The sequence below is a fragment of the Centropristis striata genome, chromosome 5 (assembly GCF_030273125.1).
Source record: "Centropristis striata isolate RG_2023a ecotype Rhode Island chromosome 5, C.striata_1.0, whole genome shotgun sequence".
Classification (NCBI taxonomy): Eukaryota; Metazoa; Chordata; class Actinopteri; order Perciformes; family Serranidae; genus Centropristis; species Centropristis striata.
This window is the reverse complement of record NC_081521.1, coordinates 34,276,431-34,293,814: the sequence shown is the minus strand read 5'-3', so window position 1 is coordinate 34,293,814 and position 17,384 is coordinate 34,276,431. Positions and strand designations below refer to the sequence as shown.

At 40.2% G+C, this 17,384-nt stretch overlaps 4 protein-coding genes and 3 non-coding genes across 11 annotated transcripts in view; 3 read left to right on the top strand and 4 right to left on the bottom strand.

Moving 5' to 3' along the window:
* Window positions 1–1,636: 1,636 nt before the first annotated feature.
* si:dkey-109j17.5 (zinc finger BED domain-containing protein 4) lies at window positions 1,637–6,220 on the bottom strand. The gene is made up of 5 exons (XM_059333491.1): window positions 5,722–6,220; window positions 5,188–5,457; window positions 4,780–5,039; window positions 4,066–4,669; window positions 1,637–3,131 (listed from the first exon to the last, which is right to left on the bottom strand). Exons 1-5 carry the CDS (start codon window positions 5,869–5,871, stop codon window positions 2,289–2,291), a joined length of 2,127 nt encoding a protein of 708 aa, XP_059189474.1. The 5' UTR covers window positions 5,872–6,220; the 3' UTR covers window positions 1,637–2,288.
* A 1,136-nt stretch (window positions 6,221–7,356) lies between these two features.
* Window positions 7,357–10,084, bottom strand: ccdc115 (coiled-coil domain containing 115). The gene is made up of 5 exons (XM_059332738.1): window positions 9,654–10,084; window positions 9,020–9,123; window positions 8,823–8,935; window positions 8,545–8,736; window positions 7,357–7,772 (listed from the first exon to the last, which is right to left on the bottom strand). The coding sequence occupies exons 1-5, from the start codon at window positions 9,771–9,773 to the stop codon at window positions 7,633–7,635; spliced, it is 669 nt and encodes a 222-aa protein (XP_059188721.1). The 5' UTR covers window positions 9,774–10,084; the 3' UTR covers window positions 7,357–7,632.
* Window positions 10,085–10,398: 314 nt separating this feature from the next.
* trnae-uuc (transfer RNA glutamic acid (anticodon UUC)) lies at window positions 10,399–10,470 on the bottom strand. The gene has a single exon. It is a non-coding gene; the product is annotated as a tRNA-Glu (tRNA).
* A 783-nt stretch (window positions 10,471–11,253) lies between these two features.
* trnah-gug (transfer RNA histidin (anticodon GUG)) lies at window positions 11,254–11,325 on the top strand. The gene has a single exon. It is a non-coding gene; the product is annotated as a tRNA-His (tRNA).
* Window positions 11,326–12,214: 889 nt separating this feature from the next.
* ebp (EBP cholestenol delta-isomerase) lies at window positions 12,215–14,492 on the top strand. Of its 3 annotated transcripts, XM_059332737.1 has the most exons (6): window positions 12,283–12,359; window positions 12,849–12,863; window positions 13,213–13,516; window positions 13,611–13,647; window positions 13,738–13,868; window positions 13,985–14,492. In XM_059332737.1, the coding sequence occupies exons 3-6, from the start codon at window positions 13,213–13,215 to the stop codon at window positions 14,194–14,196; spliced, it is 684 nt and encodes a 227-aa protein (XP_059188720.1). In that variant the 5' UTR covers window positions 12,283–12,359; window positions 12,849–12,863; the 3' UTR covers window positions 14,197–14,492. The 3 variants fall into 3 exon arrangements, with proteins under 3 accessions (XP_059188719.1, XP_059188720.1, XP_059188718.1); XM_059332736.1 differs by lacking the exon at window positions 12,849–12,863 and having other exon boundaries at window positions 12,215–12,359; XM_059332735.1 differs by lacking the exon at window positions 12,283–12,359 and having other exon boundaries at window positions 12,487–12,863.
* Window positions 14,493–15,732: 1,240 nt separating this feature from the next.
* Window positions 15,733–15,805, top strand: trnaf-gaa (transfer RNA phenylalanine (anticodon GAA)). Its single transcript has one exon. It is a non-coding gene; the product is annotated as a tRNA-Phe (tRNA).
* Window positions 15,806–16,376: 571 nt separating this feature from the next.
* The window catches only part of fkbpl (FKBP prolyl isomerase like), a 53,165-nt gene continuing 52,157 nt past the window's right edge, over window positions 16,377–17,384 (bottom strand). For all 3 annotated transcript variants that reach the window (XM_059332732.1, XM_059332734.1, XM_059332733.1), the window contains one exon: window positions 16,377–17,153. In XM_059332732.1, the coding sequence (XP_059188715.1) occupies window positions 16,488–17,153 (666 nt within the window). In that variant the 3' untranslated portion in view covers window positions 16,377–16,487. The remainder of the gene's footprint in view (window positions 17,154–17,384) is intronic.

The window sequence follows — 17,384 nt, the reverse complement described above, 5'->3', positions numbered from 1 at the left end:
GAACACCACTTTTGTTCATGCCAACTCCAACCTCCTGCAGCGCTTTAAGCCTCCGGGATACACAAAGGCCATCGAGAGGGCAACCGAAATAGGGGAGGTTTGGGAACATCGCAGTGCAATCAAATACACAGACACCAATGTGTAGCAGTGTTTGTGTCTGTGCTATGAATAAGAGTGCAAGAGTGAAGTGTGGACCAGTGTGCATGTGCCTGTGAACAATCAATCTATGGAATCACCCTGCATCAATATGGCGCTCTGCTGGAGCCATTGCATGGGGGAGGGAAAAATTGGTTTTGTTAGAGTGTGCATTTTGGCACCTATGTGTGTCTATGTGTGGACAGAAAATGGCTTTCTGCACTGCAGATGTAATAACTTGAGGCATAAGGGAGAGGGTAGGAGGGAGGGGGCAGTTCAATTACAATTTCCTTTCCTCCCTCAGTCTCACTCTCTGCCAAGTAATTCATTTCAGAGGCAATTACCAATAGGACCGCAGCCCAGCCTGCTCGACTAACTCGAATGGATGAGCTGTCACTGCCGGGGGGAGGGAGGGAGGGAGGGAGGGAGGGGGAGACACTTCAAGCTGCTCCACATACTCTCACAAACAACAACACACCCATGGGGATGAGCAAAAACACTTTTCAAAGCTAAACACGCTGACACATCCACACGGTTATCAAGCATTACATCTAAATCCACAGAGACGTCCTGCGGTGATAATCATTAAGATCACAGCAATCTTTGATAATTATTATCTAGGAGGAAAAATCTCATTGTATCTCATACAGATTAACACACTTCCTCTGAAGTAGGTTCTTTTTTCAGTGACAACAAAAACATTGGGACTGAAGCTCTTTTGCAGTCTGTTAAAAAGAGATGTAATCATTGTGACAGTTTTTATAATCAGATCTATTGAGATTCTTTCAAAGCCAGTTATCTTCAAATGGATTGGTGCTGTTTTTCCTTATTTATTGAAAATTAAAGGAAATGCATTTGAAACACAGGAGTACAGTAGCTACATATAGTTTCCTGCTATTTATTTTTTTAAATACTTTAAGGTTTTGTGATCCTTGCTGGCTTTGAGAAAAGGACCACGTAGGATGTGACTGCTGACTGCCTGCTGACTCAAATTTAACTGTAATGGAATTACATGCAATTACCCTGACTCCCCACTGGCCCAGCCGAGTGTAACAGAGTCCCTGAATAAAGGCAAACACACACTGCAATGTTCACAGTTTCTCCTTCAAAGCCATGCCCTGCAAAGTGGTTTCAAAAATATTTCAGTGAGGTCAGACGGAGCAGAGGCAAATGTTGTGCCACATGCACACATCCTCTGCTAGTTTTCCTGGGGTGGAAGCAGGGGTCAAACCAATTTCAATTCCTAAAAAGTTCAGAAGTAATCTAGGACATTGATTGAAAAAGCAGAAAAAAATGCTGGCAATGAAGATGAAATGGAATTGACCTCCACTCTGACAGAGCACATGTGGAGTTATAAAGGACTGGAAGAGGAAAATATAAGTTAAAAAATATAGTATATATATGATGCAGTTTTCAGCTTTTCTCCATTGGTGAATTGGTGCAATATACTGTACATGCATGAGTGCACTCACATTTGCAAACTGCACACACCTTTCCGATAGGAAGTGAAACTCATTTATTATGATGTCCTGTTGATAAGGCATACATACAGAGACAGAAAAGAACAAGTGGTTGATGTACTGACATTTTTCTTAGCAGCTTATGCCTTCCGTCAAAAACAACATCAAATGAATTAGCCACAACCTCTAGAGTTATTTTATATCAGTGAAGATAAATCAAATGCTACAGTATGCAATAACGGACCATTTGGTTATTGTTGTTGTGTCAGTGCACAGACACAAGCAATGTCTGGGGTGGAGAGGATAGACAGTTGGGGCTTTGTGGTCTTGTGGTTGACTGTAGACCCTGACCAGGCAAAATAATGTCAAAGTAAATGCTTTAGTATTGATCTGCTTCTCAGTCCACAGCATGTGGTATGAGAGTCTGTATGCAGGCTACATGGTAAACCGACAGCAGTCCACTCCTACTGCAGTCTGCAAAACCTTTCTTATAAAGGAAAACTGAGCTTTGGCTCTGAACATCTGGGAAATTAATTCCGTCTCACGTCAAATAATGTGTAGTATGAGGACTATGTTATGTTGTCAGCTCAGTTTCCTTTTACAGGAATGGAGGTTAGTATCCAAGAAGTAACTTTACTGTAGGTATAAAGCCTTCAATCCTATATAGGTTAAAGAAATGCATGACTCTTAGCTTTAAGTCCATAATAATCTGTAGTTCGCTTTGAGGTAGATGAGCGTCTCCAGATTCTTTGGTAAGACGCGGCCTCTCTCTGGCCGCAGACAGCGCCCAGCAGCAGTGAAAATGCTCTCGACAACAGTACCACAAGCAGGTATGGTAAACGCCCTCTTGGCCACCTGGGCAAGCAGTGGAAAGTCAATTGCTTTACGTCGCCAGTAATGCAAAGTCTCCTCATCTGTGGGTTCCTCTCGCAGGTAGACGGCCAACTCCTGCTCCAAGCTCTTAGCCTGGGTTGTGGGTCTCTGCTTGATGAATGAGAACAGCTTACAGGGGCGGGAAAGTGAGGAGACCGGCGATGGAGCTGGGGCAGGAGGCGTCTGGGATTGGGCATGGAGGTCTGTGTTGGGGTCTATGGGGCTGGAGGCTGTGGAGTGTTTGGACAGCTCCTCTATGAGAACTTGTCTGTGCCAGTCAGGATTGCTGCTCCATGTGAGCTTGAACTGGGGGTCCAGGGTGGTGGCAGTGATGTAGAGAGGGTCCTCCAGGACAGGGGCCAGCCGACGCTCTACAGCCTGGCTGAGGCCCAGCAGGAGAGAGGGGCAGTGGGGGGTGGACGTCTCAGAGAGATGCTTACGAAGGCCTAGAACACACGGCAGAGCCAGGCTGATGGACACATGTCTGTCTGTCTGTATGTCTGCCTGTCTGTCCCCTTGCACCATGTCCCAGGCCTCAGTGAAGGGCTCCAAAGTGTCAGTGAGCTCCCTCAGCAGGGCTCGCTCTGAAACACCCAGTGCCAGCTCCCCCGGACCACTCACCTCCTCCAGGAAGTCCACTGAGTCCAGCAGCCGCCTGAGCACCTTCATTGAAAATAGAATGAAAAAAATGAACTATGGAAAAACACTCTTGATTTGGGAATGACAAACATTGACAAAGCTAACATTTCTCAGTATCATAATATAAATCTTGCTAAAACAGCTACATAATTAGTCCACATACCATATACTGGCAACATTTCATAATAACCCCTTATATAACATTCCTAAGGCGCATCAACAACTAATTGAAAAGTGTCTAATAACTAGAGTTCAGTATCAAAAATGCCTCTGATATAGCCTGCAATGCTGGATCAGGTATCGGCAAGTATATGAGTTAATCATCAATCAATCATCAGCTATGAAAAAATAAAACAATTGCTGCATCCAAAATCAATGATGGTGTTTTGTTTTATACTGTAACTGTATTACTCAATTGTGGCTGCAATTTAACAACTTATACAGGAATTAAGTTGATGTTACTCTACTGTTTTTGCTGTTACTGTACCAATATTTTACTTAATTGTGGCTATGCTTTAACATTGTTTTAAAGGAGTTGTAATTTATTCCTAGATGTATTCATTGAAGTTCCTTATCAATTATGACTGACTCAAACTATATAAAAAAGGCATTTCTGTACTCTCTGTAAGTCTGTCTGTATTTTTTTTGATGCGCCAATATTGGATCAGTACTCAAGTTGAGATATAAGAAAGAAAAAAATGGTATCGGAACATCTCTTCTTATAACATACTATAATGTAGCTGCAGGCAGATGTTAGGGCAGTTTAAGTGTTTATTAAGGTATTTGTCCTATTGTGAAACATCCATAACTGCTGCAATTGACAATATAATGCAAAATAACAGTTTTAATCATATAAAATGTCCTCATGAAAATGTTGACATGCATTAACAAACACATAAAATGCTAAGTATGGGGAGCTATAGTAAAGAGCTGCTTGTTAATATACAAGTACACATACCTTCAGCTGAGCAGCCCAGTCTCTTGCTGCAGGAGGGATGTTTCCTTGTGCCCCCATGCTCAGCCCAGGACCATCAAACACCTGGCTAAGTTTCTCAGGTGGGACAGCAGAGGTAATGTAGTTGTAGAAACAGGCAGCCTTGGCCAGCGTGGAAGTGGCTTGTGCACAGGAGCGTAACCCCTCTCTGACACACTGTTCAAGGGAGCGAGAGAAACAGTCCACCCGACCAACACCCAGACCCTGCTCCCACGAGTCCTCCCACTCTCCTTCCTCTCCTCCGTCACCATGGCCATTCCTGATCCCTTCCTCCACACTGTTACCATTGTCCACCTCTTCTCCATCGTCTTCGTCTTGCCCATTAGCGAGAAGAGGTGAGACCAAGAAACCAGGAAGACAACATGGCTTTGCTGTGGTTGCTGCTGCTAGGAAAGGGTCCGCAACCACACGAAATGCTCTCCCCGACACGCCGTGAGAGTGACATACTTCATCAAATTCTGAAAGCACACGATTCCCAGAGCTGCCTCCAGCCAGGGGGAGGCAAGCCAGGAGAGCTGAACGCATCTGCCAATCTGATGTGAGAAAATGGCAGGTGACACCGAGGTAACTACAGAGAGAGAGAGAGAGAGAGAAAGAGAGAGGGAGAAGTGGACTCATCAGTAAGGGAATCAAACAAAGAGGGAATCATGTTGTTTTTGGATGATTTTACCTCCTTACCCTGAAGTTGCTCCAGTTAAGCCCCTCCAGAGATCCAGGCTGAGGCTGAGGGCGTGTGCAGAGGCCAACGCCTGACGGGTTGCTAGCTGGGCCTGGTAGGCGTAGGCTGGGAGGAGCTGGCTCTGGATGTAGTGCTGGGGCTCTGGAGTGTAACGTGGCTCCAGGAGCTGAAGCAGCTCTCTGAAGCCCTGATTTTCCACTATGGACACTGGCTGCAGATCTCGCACAATCATCTTAGCTATGGCCTCAGAGATCAGAACCTGTGGTGACAGAAAAAAAAATACCCTTATTATTATTATAGCAAATGATCTCATTGCAATGCCCAATAAATAATGCAACACTTGTAGCATTTCATAAATAGCTGCTTGGTTATTTGCATCTGAAGCGATGATGGATAACAGCACACACCTGACGTGGGTCATGTCTGTCAAACTTGGTCACCCCTCCTCCAGAGCCTCCTCCTACTCCTCCCTCAAGAACTCCCATTCCTCCAACACCACCACCACCACCACCTCCTCCTCCTCCACCTCCACCTCCCACTCGAGTACTGATAATGGGGAGAGTGTAGCGGGTATTCCCTCCATTTGTGTTGAAACTGTGCAGGGAACCAGAGGAGTAACCCTCTCTCTTCATATCCTTCCTTTTCACAAAGTCATCATACATAGCCTGGTGCTTCCGCTGAATGGGAGAGAGACAGAGAGAGGAACAGCAGTGTTATTGTTTGGCAGATAGAACTGTTTAGATGTATACACCACCTTGTTTTGACATCTGTGGAAGAGGACAGGGGTAGAGAAGCAACAGACTGTCTTAAGGTTTATATAGCTGACACTGTGGGGTATAGGCTACATAAACAGATGCTGTAGGGCCAGCTGTTTCAACTGATGCAGACAGAAATGTAAGATAAAGTCCAGACGATAAAACATTTTATTTTGAAATAATTACCTTGAGATGCGTTACGAAGTTGGACGTGACACTCCGCTTCGCCTGGATCCTGGTACCACAAGCCTTGCAGTTGGACTCGATTTTGCCATTTTCACCCTCAAACACAATATTAAAGTAATCCAGAATAGACACCTTCGAAACTGACGCCATTGGAGCCCACAGTTCCTCTGCTCCGAAGTGAAATCAACTTGAGATCAAGGACAATCTGAGTCTGAGGTATCAATCTCACCTCGCCTCTAATCATGAGCGCAGGCCAGCGTGTTTACTTCCCAATCCCTGATCACACATTAAAAAAATGTTGATGCCAGTTGCGCAGACAAAAGAAAATTTAATTTCAAGCAGGAGTTGCGTCGCTTGCACGTCCGGAATCGGCCACAATCTGGCTACACGGGCTGCTGCGGACGTCTGGAAACATCAATAATATTATAGGGAAGCTACATCCGTTGTTTCTGCGCTCCCATCCGTCGTTAGGACGCAAGTGAAGGGGAGGCAGAGCGCTGTGTTTCATGGAGGCATAGACAGTATTATAATTGGACCAGGAAGTACACACAATAAACGAGTCTCGTTCCCCGTTTCGGCACTTTCCGGTAATGTTCGGCCGTCTCCAGAAGAGGAGGCAGTTTTCCCCGATACTGGCAATAACGCTTGATATTGATACTGCGATTGATAATAATAATTATGAATAAAATAATTGAGAACAGAATGAAAAATATGTATTCTAACATTACATTTAAATATGTGTTTATTTAGACAGCAAAATAAAATAAACAAAAATAGCTATTGCAGGAAATACTCTCCAAAAAAGCCTCCTTTATAAATAGTTAACAAGTTGAATGTAATGGATCTATTAATGGTTAATAAATCGTTTATCCATTGCTTGAAAAATAACTTATAAGAATGATTGTTTGGGTTATCAGGTTGTAAAATAAACCCCTATATACAAAAATCAACACTATGTCAATTAATACCAAATATAAAAATGAAAACCAATTTAAAAAGTGCTTTAACCAAACATAAATAGATTATTTATTATTTATTGATATGCTGATCCACAAGTTTTCAAAGTCTGAGTCTGAGCCTCCTCACCTAACACTTAGGTTGCCTTAGTTTTGCTCAATTACAGAATGCCAAGGTGTTCATGATTATATCATGTAATCCTATACACTCAACAATTTAGCCAATACTGCTGTTTGACATTAACCTCAGACTAAACCAAATGCATTACAAGGTCTGTCCTAGGGCATTTTAGTTTCTGACTGTGGGGAAGTGGGGAAAACCCAAACTACTAAACTAAACCCCCCCAAGTGAATATGTTTGAGTATTTCCTTTTGGGGGGAAATTGCAACAGAGGATCTCGACCACAATTAATTTAATGGATGTTTTTTTTATTACCAAATAAAAATGATTTAACACCAAAGGATTTTTTCACAACCAGGCAGCGTACAACTGAACTGGTTCTTGTAAATAGCTTATAGTATTATATTATATTTATTCTATAAATTATTATTCAATTATTAATGAATTAATCCAATAATTACAACTTATACATTATTTATAGAGGGTGCCTTATCGGACAATGGCACCAGCCATTTATTGAAAACATTCAAGCAGGTTCTGTTCATCTATAAATTAATCTTAGAGTCTAAAACACAGATTTTAATGAGAAAAGACAACATTTACAGACATTCATCTTAAACAGGCCACACTATATCGACGAGACAGTCAAAAATGCACAAGATCCAACACAATCCAATATTATTTGAGGAATACTTAACCAACTGTAATCTCCAAAGGGAGGATCTCTGTTGAGTTCATTTGGCCCTGAAGCAAAATCTACAGACTCCAACCTGTCACTCTCTGCAGCCTCACGCTCTTCTTAGATCCTCTTCAGCTTTGATTCAACAGAGTTATTTAGTCTGCCACCTTGTCCAACTGGGCTGCTGAGGCTTCCTCCTGGAGCATGTGTTTGTCTTTCATGCTGTGCTTCAGCTGCTGTCTGGTGTTTAAAACTGCAGTCTGAAGGGTTGCAATCTCAGCCGACAGCTCTATTACTGTAATATGAAAGGCGAGAAGAAAAAGGTTTACCAGTGGTACACCAAGAGCTGTGTCACAGGTTTCATCTTGCACTCGTGCATAAAAATACCAGTCACTAATAAAATGACACTGTTGTTTCTACGCCCTAACAAGGGGTGTCATGTCATATGCAGATGTTTTTGTTTTTTTTTTTTTACATTTTTAGTAGATGCTAAAAAAATAGACTGTGATCTATATTAATCATGAATTATGTGACATCTTCTTGAATTTAGACTTTACTGTGGCAGCAGGACAAAAAGTTAATTTATCTATTCACAAATATCTACGTTATGTGATTATTGATGTAAATATATACGAGAACCAAATGTAGCCCTGTGAGCTCAATACATGACTAAATAATCAACTAAAGAATTTAATAAGGAAAACATTAAGAAAGCATCCTCTCCAATCTGATAAACCTACAGTATGAATCATATCATAGCAAATACTGGGAAGGTAGGCATGTATCCGAAGATAACTAGTAAACTGTTTGTATTTTCTATGTTAATTTGAAGTGGAAAGCTAGTAAAGTAGTAAACACAATAAATAACAATTTAATGTGGTACCATTTAAAATAGAAAAACATTTTTATAAACTCATTTTTTATTTATAGGGAGTCAACTTAAAGGTGTTTCTGTATTGGTTGTGTTTTATAAATGCTTCATACACTTTGTTTAATTGATAAAGCATGCATTTTCTATAAGTTGTTAGTGAGCCCTGAGAGACTCTTTTGGATATGTAACATCGTACCTTGCTTGAACGACGACTGTGCTTGTTTAAGAGACTGTGGCACCAGAATCCCAAACCATTTCAGTGGATCTTGCTGAGGATTCTGCTCACTCTTCCTTACTGGAGTTGCTTCAGGAGCTTTCTCACTCTTTGTTTCATCACTTGCTTCTTTCTGTGTGATATCCTTTTTCGGTTTGTTTCTTCTTCTGACACCTATGAAACCGCAAAGTTTAACAAATCTAGTCATTATTTGTTCTTGGTAAATATAAACAACACTTCTTTTCTATTGGCAGACTCACCTTCTTCTTGTGGTCCAATATCTTCTATTGACGTGGCATTTTTTCCAGCCTCATTGCTACACTTTTCTTCGACCTTTTCTGTGCAGAAATCCACTTCACCATTTTCCATTGTTCTGCACAATATAAAACCAAGTTATAAATATTTTTTCAACTCCTATGAATAACAATTTACCTGGGAGAACTTATATGTTCCTCACCTGGCATGAATACAGACCCGTGGTTCTATCTCACTTGCATACTGAAGTGCAGACACTTGTTTGTTTCCCATAGAATATCGCGCCTTGGAAATGGAAAACCATCCCTGTGGGAAATATAAAATGGTAATATACATACATTTAAATTTGAGCACATAGGTTTGAAAAACAACGGGTGCAGGGATTGATATTAGTTGGTATTGGAAAAATTCTTAATAAAATATACTTCACATCAGGGTTGCAGCACAAAATAATTTTCATCATCTCTTTTTTTTTGTCATTACTTCATTGTTGAAAATAGTGAAATCAATCAACACAAAATTACTTTATTTATCCCCGAGGGGAAATTCAGTTAGTCTGGTAGAATCTCTGGAAGAATGAAGAAATATTACCCATTACAATATCCCTGAGCTTTAGCGGACATTGACAATTTTCTGTTGATTGATCAAGAGTGGAAAACCAAAAGATATTCAGTTACCCTACATTTAAGGTTCTAAAACGGGTACAGGCATTTCACAAAGTTGCTGTTTTTGTTTACACCTTCAAAAAAATGTATGTTTCTGCAAATGTAAACAGTCATGGACACACACATTTAAACAGAGATAGATGTTCGAGAGTGGTTTGCTCTCTGTGCTACCTGCTCTATTAGGGAGTTGAGAGTGGCTCGTTTCTCCTCCAGCAACTCCAGCTGCTCCATTAAACGGAGCAGCTTTTCGTCCAGAAGCAGAGAAGATTTTTCCAATTCTGACACACCCATTTCGACTGTTTTGTACGAGCTCAAGTATTTTTTTCCAAACAGTCTTCACCACCGTCGTTTCAACCGCAAATCAACAGTTCAACGATAAACCAGCAATTTACGGCTTCCGCATCACATGACACACATGGCGTCATGTGGTCATGTGATCTATATCACATGTCTATTGCACTTGCAGCCTATTTATCCATTGCTCTCTATTTGTACTATATCTACGTATATATCTCTTTATACATCCTTGGCTGCAGCGCATGAATACCTAACGTAACATGACAAATGTATAGTGATGTAACATTAAAATTACCTCTCATGCATGCTTATTGTCATTATTTGCTTGTTAGTTCAGAAATGTTTAAAACTACTCCCCATTATGGACAACCCACCACATAACATATAATCACATTGATCAATCCGTTTGCACTAAATTATCCTTGTTATGTAAACAGTTTATATCGTTTTCTTCTATGCTTTTATTATAATTTATTTTGTATGTCAACTCCATCTATTTTTTGTTCTTCTCTTATTCCGTTTATGCTGCTGTTACACTAAAATTTCCCTTCGTGGATTCATATAGTAACTCTTTAATAATATTATTATTCCGTTTTTAAAATGGAAAAAAAAGGGGAAGTTCCCATACCGGGAGTCGAACCCGGGCCGCCTGGGTGAAAACCAGGAATCCTAACCGCTAGACCATATGGGACCAATACGACATTTTGAATGCCTTAAAGTTTTAAAGTACAACGCAACTGGTGAAACCATGGTAGCAACGACCAGTGGTGTAATGACGTGCATTTAAAAAATATTCTGGGGAAACACATCAATGCTGAAGATAAAGTGACTGTCCCCTCACGTTGTGTGGCACCGTTTTGCTTTGACGTTTTCCACGTATTTCCGACCTACTCGGGCTGCTGGATCCTACCCGAATTCCCGAGTCGGAATCCCGAGTTCAAGGGCCGTTCTATTGCACTTTTCCGACTCGGAGGTCGGATATTTCCGAGTTCCGAGCAGCAGCGTAACAGCCATATACTGTATATAATGGTAACAACTAAGTTAGCTATAACGTATGCTAGCTAGCTTTGCTAACGTTGATTAAACTTATCTGCAACTTAGTGGCAGCAGTTAAATTAAGAATTAAAGTTAATGTTACCGGTAGATATTGTAAAAAAATGTCTGACGTTGACATTAGTTGATTTTGTTTACGAACACCGACGTAAAGTTTTTTTAACGCTTTATTTCGGTGTTGGTAAAAATAATTAACTATAGATAACGACCGTTAACTAAACTGCTCTCATCAGGGAAGAAACCCTGGGTTAACGTCCGTCACGACTGTCGCAAACTAACGTATTTGGTGTGGAAACTGAAAAGGGCATCGTAAATGGAACCATAAACATACTAACGTATCACTCAATGTATCATATGGAGCCCCTCCGCACAGCTTCATGAAGGCAACTGAACGTGCTGGTAGCATGACTCCCAGTAGCTCGCCGTGATCGTATAGTGGTTAGTACTCTGCGTTGTGGCCGCAGCAACCCCGGTTCGAATCCGGGTCACGGCAGGGAATATTCCCTGACACGGCATGGGAGGAAACCTTTTTCCTTTTCTTGACAAACAACAAGACAACATCTTTAAACAAAAGAGAAAAGGTGTGCCACTGAGAAATTCATTTCCAGAATAAACTGACTTTAAGGTTTTAAGGTTTAAGGTTGTTGAGAGACTTGAGACTTACTTTTGACTTGCAAGACAATCCATGTATACAAAATTAAAATATTTTTAGTACGCTATATGTTTTTGCACTATTTGGAACATACATACATCGTACGTAAATCATAGAATTTTACGATTATGAACATGCTTACACTATCTGTCTTCTTTTAATTCGTCTCCAACAGTTGGGACCTATGGGAAAGTTAATCGTAACGTAACATGAAACATTCATTTTTTAATTGTTAAACATCTGTCTCAAATAAACAAAATATATAAGTTGATGCACAATCAGGTCAGGTGTAATATTGTTTTACACAACAGAAAAATGTAGGAAACACTAATTTCATTGTATTCAGCTGGCAGAATTCGCAGACCGTGAAAACGTTACGATACATTACAATATATTAAAACATTATGAACTCAATAACAAGTTGAGTTAATTTTTACTCAATTAATTTTTACTTAATTTTTTTTTTTTTTTTTTTATTATTTTTTTTTTTTTTACCGGTTCGGCAATTCACGTTTCACCAACGTTTGATATTATACATTTGCCCATGGAGAGGGGGGACGGTATCTTCGAGTAAGAGACATATTTTAATTGGTAGTTTCCAGCGACAACGTCCATGTTCCGAGATGAAGAGCCAATCGGCGGGCCAGCAGATCGCATGTGCTGGTAGCTCTATGGGTAGCTCTGTGCATACTGTCTTTTGATTGGTCTTTGTAATCGCAGGTATCCGCCCCTTGCTCGAGTGAGTTCCGTGTTTGAGTTCATCTGCACTGAAATTGAACTAGAGTTACTAGTTAGCTGCCTTGGATGATTGGAGCCGCGCAATTTTTCATAAACATTTTCTTACCTTTTATTCAATACAGCGATCAAAATCACTGGTAAGGACAAATATTCATGCATTATTGCCTTTGTTCTGCTATTAAGATCCTTCAATAAAACCTTACCTCTAATAACTTAAGTTTTTACATTTGTGATAAATGATTCACTGTTACAGACTCAGCAGAAGTGCAGAGTGCTCATAAGTAATTAAACAGATGCACATTGACATTTTTGCACATTACTAAACTGTGTCTGTGGCATCATTGTTTTTTATTATTCTGTCCCTCAATATATAATGCCTACTATAATTATTTTATTCTACACTATGTGGCTCTGTTGTCTCGTTGTTTTTAAAAGATAAGATGTTTCTTAATTATTCCCACAACAGCAAATTTTCAGTGTAAACTTGAGCTTGAATTATCTCCAATATCAGAAATCAATGCATTTTCAGCCTACTGTGGCTAAAGAGCTTTGACCAACCTCTCTTGAAACAGATGATGGATGACGCAATTTTTCATAAACATTTTCTTACCTTTTATTCAATACAGCGGTTAAAATCACTGGTTAGGACAAATATGCATGCATGCATTATTGCCTTTGTTCTGCTATTAAGATCCTTCAATAAAACCTTACATCTATTAACTTAAGTTTGTACATTTGCGATAAATGATAAACTGTTACAGTAGAAGTATAATAGAAGTGCAGAGTGCTCATTAATAATTAAAAAGATGCACATTGACATTTTTGCACATTACTAAACTGTGTCTGTGGCATCATTGTTTTTTATTGTTCTGTCCCTCAATATATATAACCTACTATACTTATTTTATTCTACACTATGTGGCTCTGCTGTTTCGTTGGCTACGTAGCCTACTGTGGCTAAAGAGCTTTGACCAACCTTTCTTGAAACAGATGATGGATGCCACATCAGAAGCTGGAGTTCTTCATCCCTACTGGCCTCGGGACCTTTTGATTCCCACCTATGTGGCCAATGACCGATCCATGTCAGAGATCCTCGTGTTCCTTTTTTCTGTGTCTGGTGTGTTTATGCTTGTGACGTGGCTGATCACTGGCCAGAGAGAAAGGCTGGGGACATGGAGGCGTCTGGCTGTGTGCTGGTTTGCCGTTTGTGGTTTCGTCCATGGAATCATTGAGGGATGGTTCTCGCTGTATTATGATGTTATTGCAGGGGACCAGAGCTTCCTGTCACAGCTATGTAAGTACAAACAAGAAAAGCATGTTTAGAAAATCTGTAATAATCTGTAATGTTGCATTCTAGAAGAACCATGTTTTATATTTTTCTCCGACAGGGAAGGAGTACTCCAAAGGAGACAGTCGTTATATAATGTGAGTTCAAGTTGCACATAACTTTGTTGAACTTTTGCATTAAAAAATAAGGAATAAACCTGTAACTAATTGTGCCTTGCATATTTCTAGAGCGGATAATTTCACTGTCTGTATGGAGACTGTGACTGCATGGTTATGGGGACCTTTCAGTTTGTGGGCTGTATTTGCCTTCTTAACGAACAAGCCCTACAGATTTGTTCTGCAACTCATCATTTCAATAGGTAAGATATTGTTAGTTATTTATTGCTACACATATTGATTTATAAATAATAATATACATTCTCAGAATCTCTCAAGAAGTATTTTTTTAATCATATTTACACGATTTGTCTTCCAGGTCAGCTGTATGGTGTAGTGCTTTACTTCTACACGGAGCACAGAGATGGTTATTCTCACACTGAGCTGGGACACCCGATCTACTTCTGGTTCTACTTTACGTTCATGAACATGCTGTGGTTCATCATTCCGCTGATGCTCATTGTGGATGCATGGAAACAGCTGTCAGCAGCCCAGACACACACTGACAACACAAAGCCGAAGAGGAACTGAACTGGACAAACTTTGGAACTGTAGGACAATTACTACAGGAGACATAAGGGAACTGGGAGAAAGAGAAAAGAGAGAAAAAACAGTGTCCAAAGATGGGGAAAATAAATCGATACTTGTTATTGTTATCTAGAGTTTCTCATGCTGTACCTGTAAACCTGCAACATGTTCCTTGTGCATTGTGGGATCTTGGGAAGAATTGCAATCAATACTATCTTAATTTTGTTAACATTTTACACAGCTTCATGAATGGACTTAACACTGCCTTTACTCATATAAATTGCCTCCTTCACATGGAACCTCTATTCAAGTATTTGATTAAAGTGTTTGTTGCTTACATGACAAAAACAAGGACTGTGGACGTTCTGTTTAGTGGGGTGCAGATGTGCGGACACAAAGGAAACACATTTGTTGACTTTAGACTTGGGGGAAAAAAAGACCTGTAACTTGACATAGACTTTAACATCAGTGACTTTGGACTTCACTTGGACTTGAGCCTTTTAATCTGAAACTACTTGGTATTTGCAACCTAGCCAAAGTAACTAAGTTTAAGGCTATTTATTGACAGCAACTTGACACTTAAACCCACAGATCCACTTTCCACACAACAGCATCCAAACAAATTGCAGGAATGAGCCATGAATAACAAATAAATAATACATTAGCACTCACGATTTTGTAAATTGATTATGTAATTAGCCTGTTGTCAAAATGACATACATTTGGAGAGTGCATTGTGACTTGGACTAGGACTCGAAACTGACTTGAGACTTGCAAAATAATGACTTGCTCCCACCTCTGCTGGCAAGGACCCTCTATGAAATTAAATTAGTTGAATGTGTTTAATCCATACTAAATTATTTTGTTTTACAACTGCCGTTTGCTCTAGTGCAATTCTCAACAAAGGGTAGTTCACTGCTTACTTACACCATAGTATTTTACAATTTTGGACATGATTACGTTACCTTTAGCGCAGCCATTTTTCATCCATCTTTGTGGTCGCGGTTGGGACCTATGGGTAAGTTAATCCAGCACAGTAATGGAACATGAAACATTCATTTTTAAATGCAACTTCGATAAACATGGTTGATTAAACAGATGTTTCAAATAAAGACATGGTAATGCAGTGCAGAGTTTACGAATCAACTAAGTCCACAATTGTTACTCCGATAGACACGGTCGATTAATCATCTGATCTATCGCAAATAAAAGATAATAAAGTAGATGCACAATCAAGTAAGGTATATTATTGTTTTACAGAACAAAACAAATGCATAAAACACCGATTTCATCTGATTCACGAGGCAGAAATCGCAGACTGAAAACGTTGAGTTACATTAGTACGTTTAAAACATTATGAACTTATCGAGTTTCCGTCCTAGTGAGGATATAACCACATCGTCTCTATGTCTCTACATTTATTTTTACAGTCTATGTTTTCACCGCATGTAAAATACAATTATCGTTATAAATAAGACAACCATTTCGCAGATTTATGAATGATTAATTCTTAAGGCCTATATTCCCTGAACGCATCACGCCGAAATAGCTCAGTTGGGAGAGCGTTAGACTGAAGATCTAAAGGTCCCTGGTTCGATCCCGGGTTTCGGCATTTTGAAACAACACACTGCTCACCCGTGCCGATGTACCACAGACTGTGTGGACTGACAGAGAACGACACCTTCTGTCGATTCGAGGAACTACATCCACATCATTTCAGAGCCCAGTACTGCACACAAACACAATACCATGATCTCACGCACCTCTCACTCATGAATATGAACATCAATTGCTCTAAAATTATGGCAAGCCCTTGTTACATTTAATCAATAGGACTACTCCAAATTAAATTTTAAGATATTTAGAATTCCACTTATGCTATCTGTGGGAACTTATTGTAGATACAGCATTGCCACTAGTGAGTGAGTTGTGGCATAAATAATTTTGACTAGTGGGAACTGAGTTGTAGATGTCTTTAATTAGAATTGTTACCAGTCAAAATTACATCATGGATATGTCGGCTTGGTATTCTAACTAATCAAAAAGCAATTGCTAATATCTACATCTGCTATTACAGGCACTGACTGAATGTTAAAAGGGCTTGCCATAAAAGTTACATTTGCATTAGTTACATTCATGGATCTCGCACACAAGGAGCAAAGACTTTAGGAAAAAGACAAACATGCTTTCACAGAGCAATGTTTTTACTTTTGAGATGACAGTAGTTTTAGATGCAAAATCCATTTAGTGATTCATGAGAAGAACCATACCATTCTACAGATAATTTTCATACTTCAGCTGAACATTTTGCTGAGTCTAAGTCCCAATTGTGCATTTCTCTCTTTCTCTCTTCTTGCTATGTCTTTCAGTGCCTTCAAAGCAGCAGGTGATTCAGGCTGCAGCTCCAGTAGTTTCCTAAATGCCTGCCTGGCTTCCTCCAGCTCATTCAACATCTGGCAGGCTTGGCCCATTCGGTACCACGCTTTAGTTCCCCCCGGTTCAAGCTGAGTGGCTTTGGCCGCACTGGCCTTTGCCCGCTCCGGTTGGTTTAGTTTGAGCTGACACAAGGACAGGTTTGAGTGAAGTTCTGCTTTGCTAGTTTTGAATTCATTAGCTGAAGGAAGTTGCTGTGTTTTATCATCAGCGTCTGGATCTCTCTGCTCCTCCGTATCTTGCTCTTCGCCTTTCTTCTCCTCTTCTCTGACATGAACATGGAGTGTGATGAGGAGTTTGAGGGCCCGGCTATAGCTGTCTGCTGCTCCCCACACATCCCCACTCCTGAATCTCACACCACCCCTCCCTTTGTGTGACTTCACCCACTGCCACTTCTCACCAGGAGGCATCTGCCAAGATTCCTGGCCTGGTGTGAAAGCTCTGAGTTCAACTGTGGCACTAAAAGGCAGGTTTTCCTCAGAAGCACGTGGAACAGAGACATCTGGTCCCACTGGAGAGATCAAAATCTGAGAAATAAAACATGATGATTAGACTTGTTGTATGCTTTCATGTATTTGAAGATATTATATGTAACTTAACTGCAATCCATATTCAACACTTAGGCTTTTATGTTTTGGAGTACTGGCAAATTGGTGCCAAAGTAAGATTTTAAACATCCAAAATGATCAGGTTGGAATTTCGGTTCACCCTTTTTTTGGACACGCAACTGCTAAGCATTCTTTTTAGGCATCTGGTCC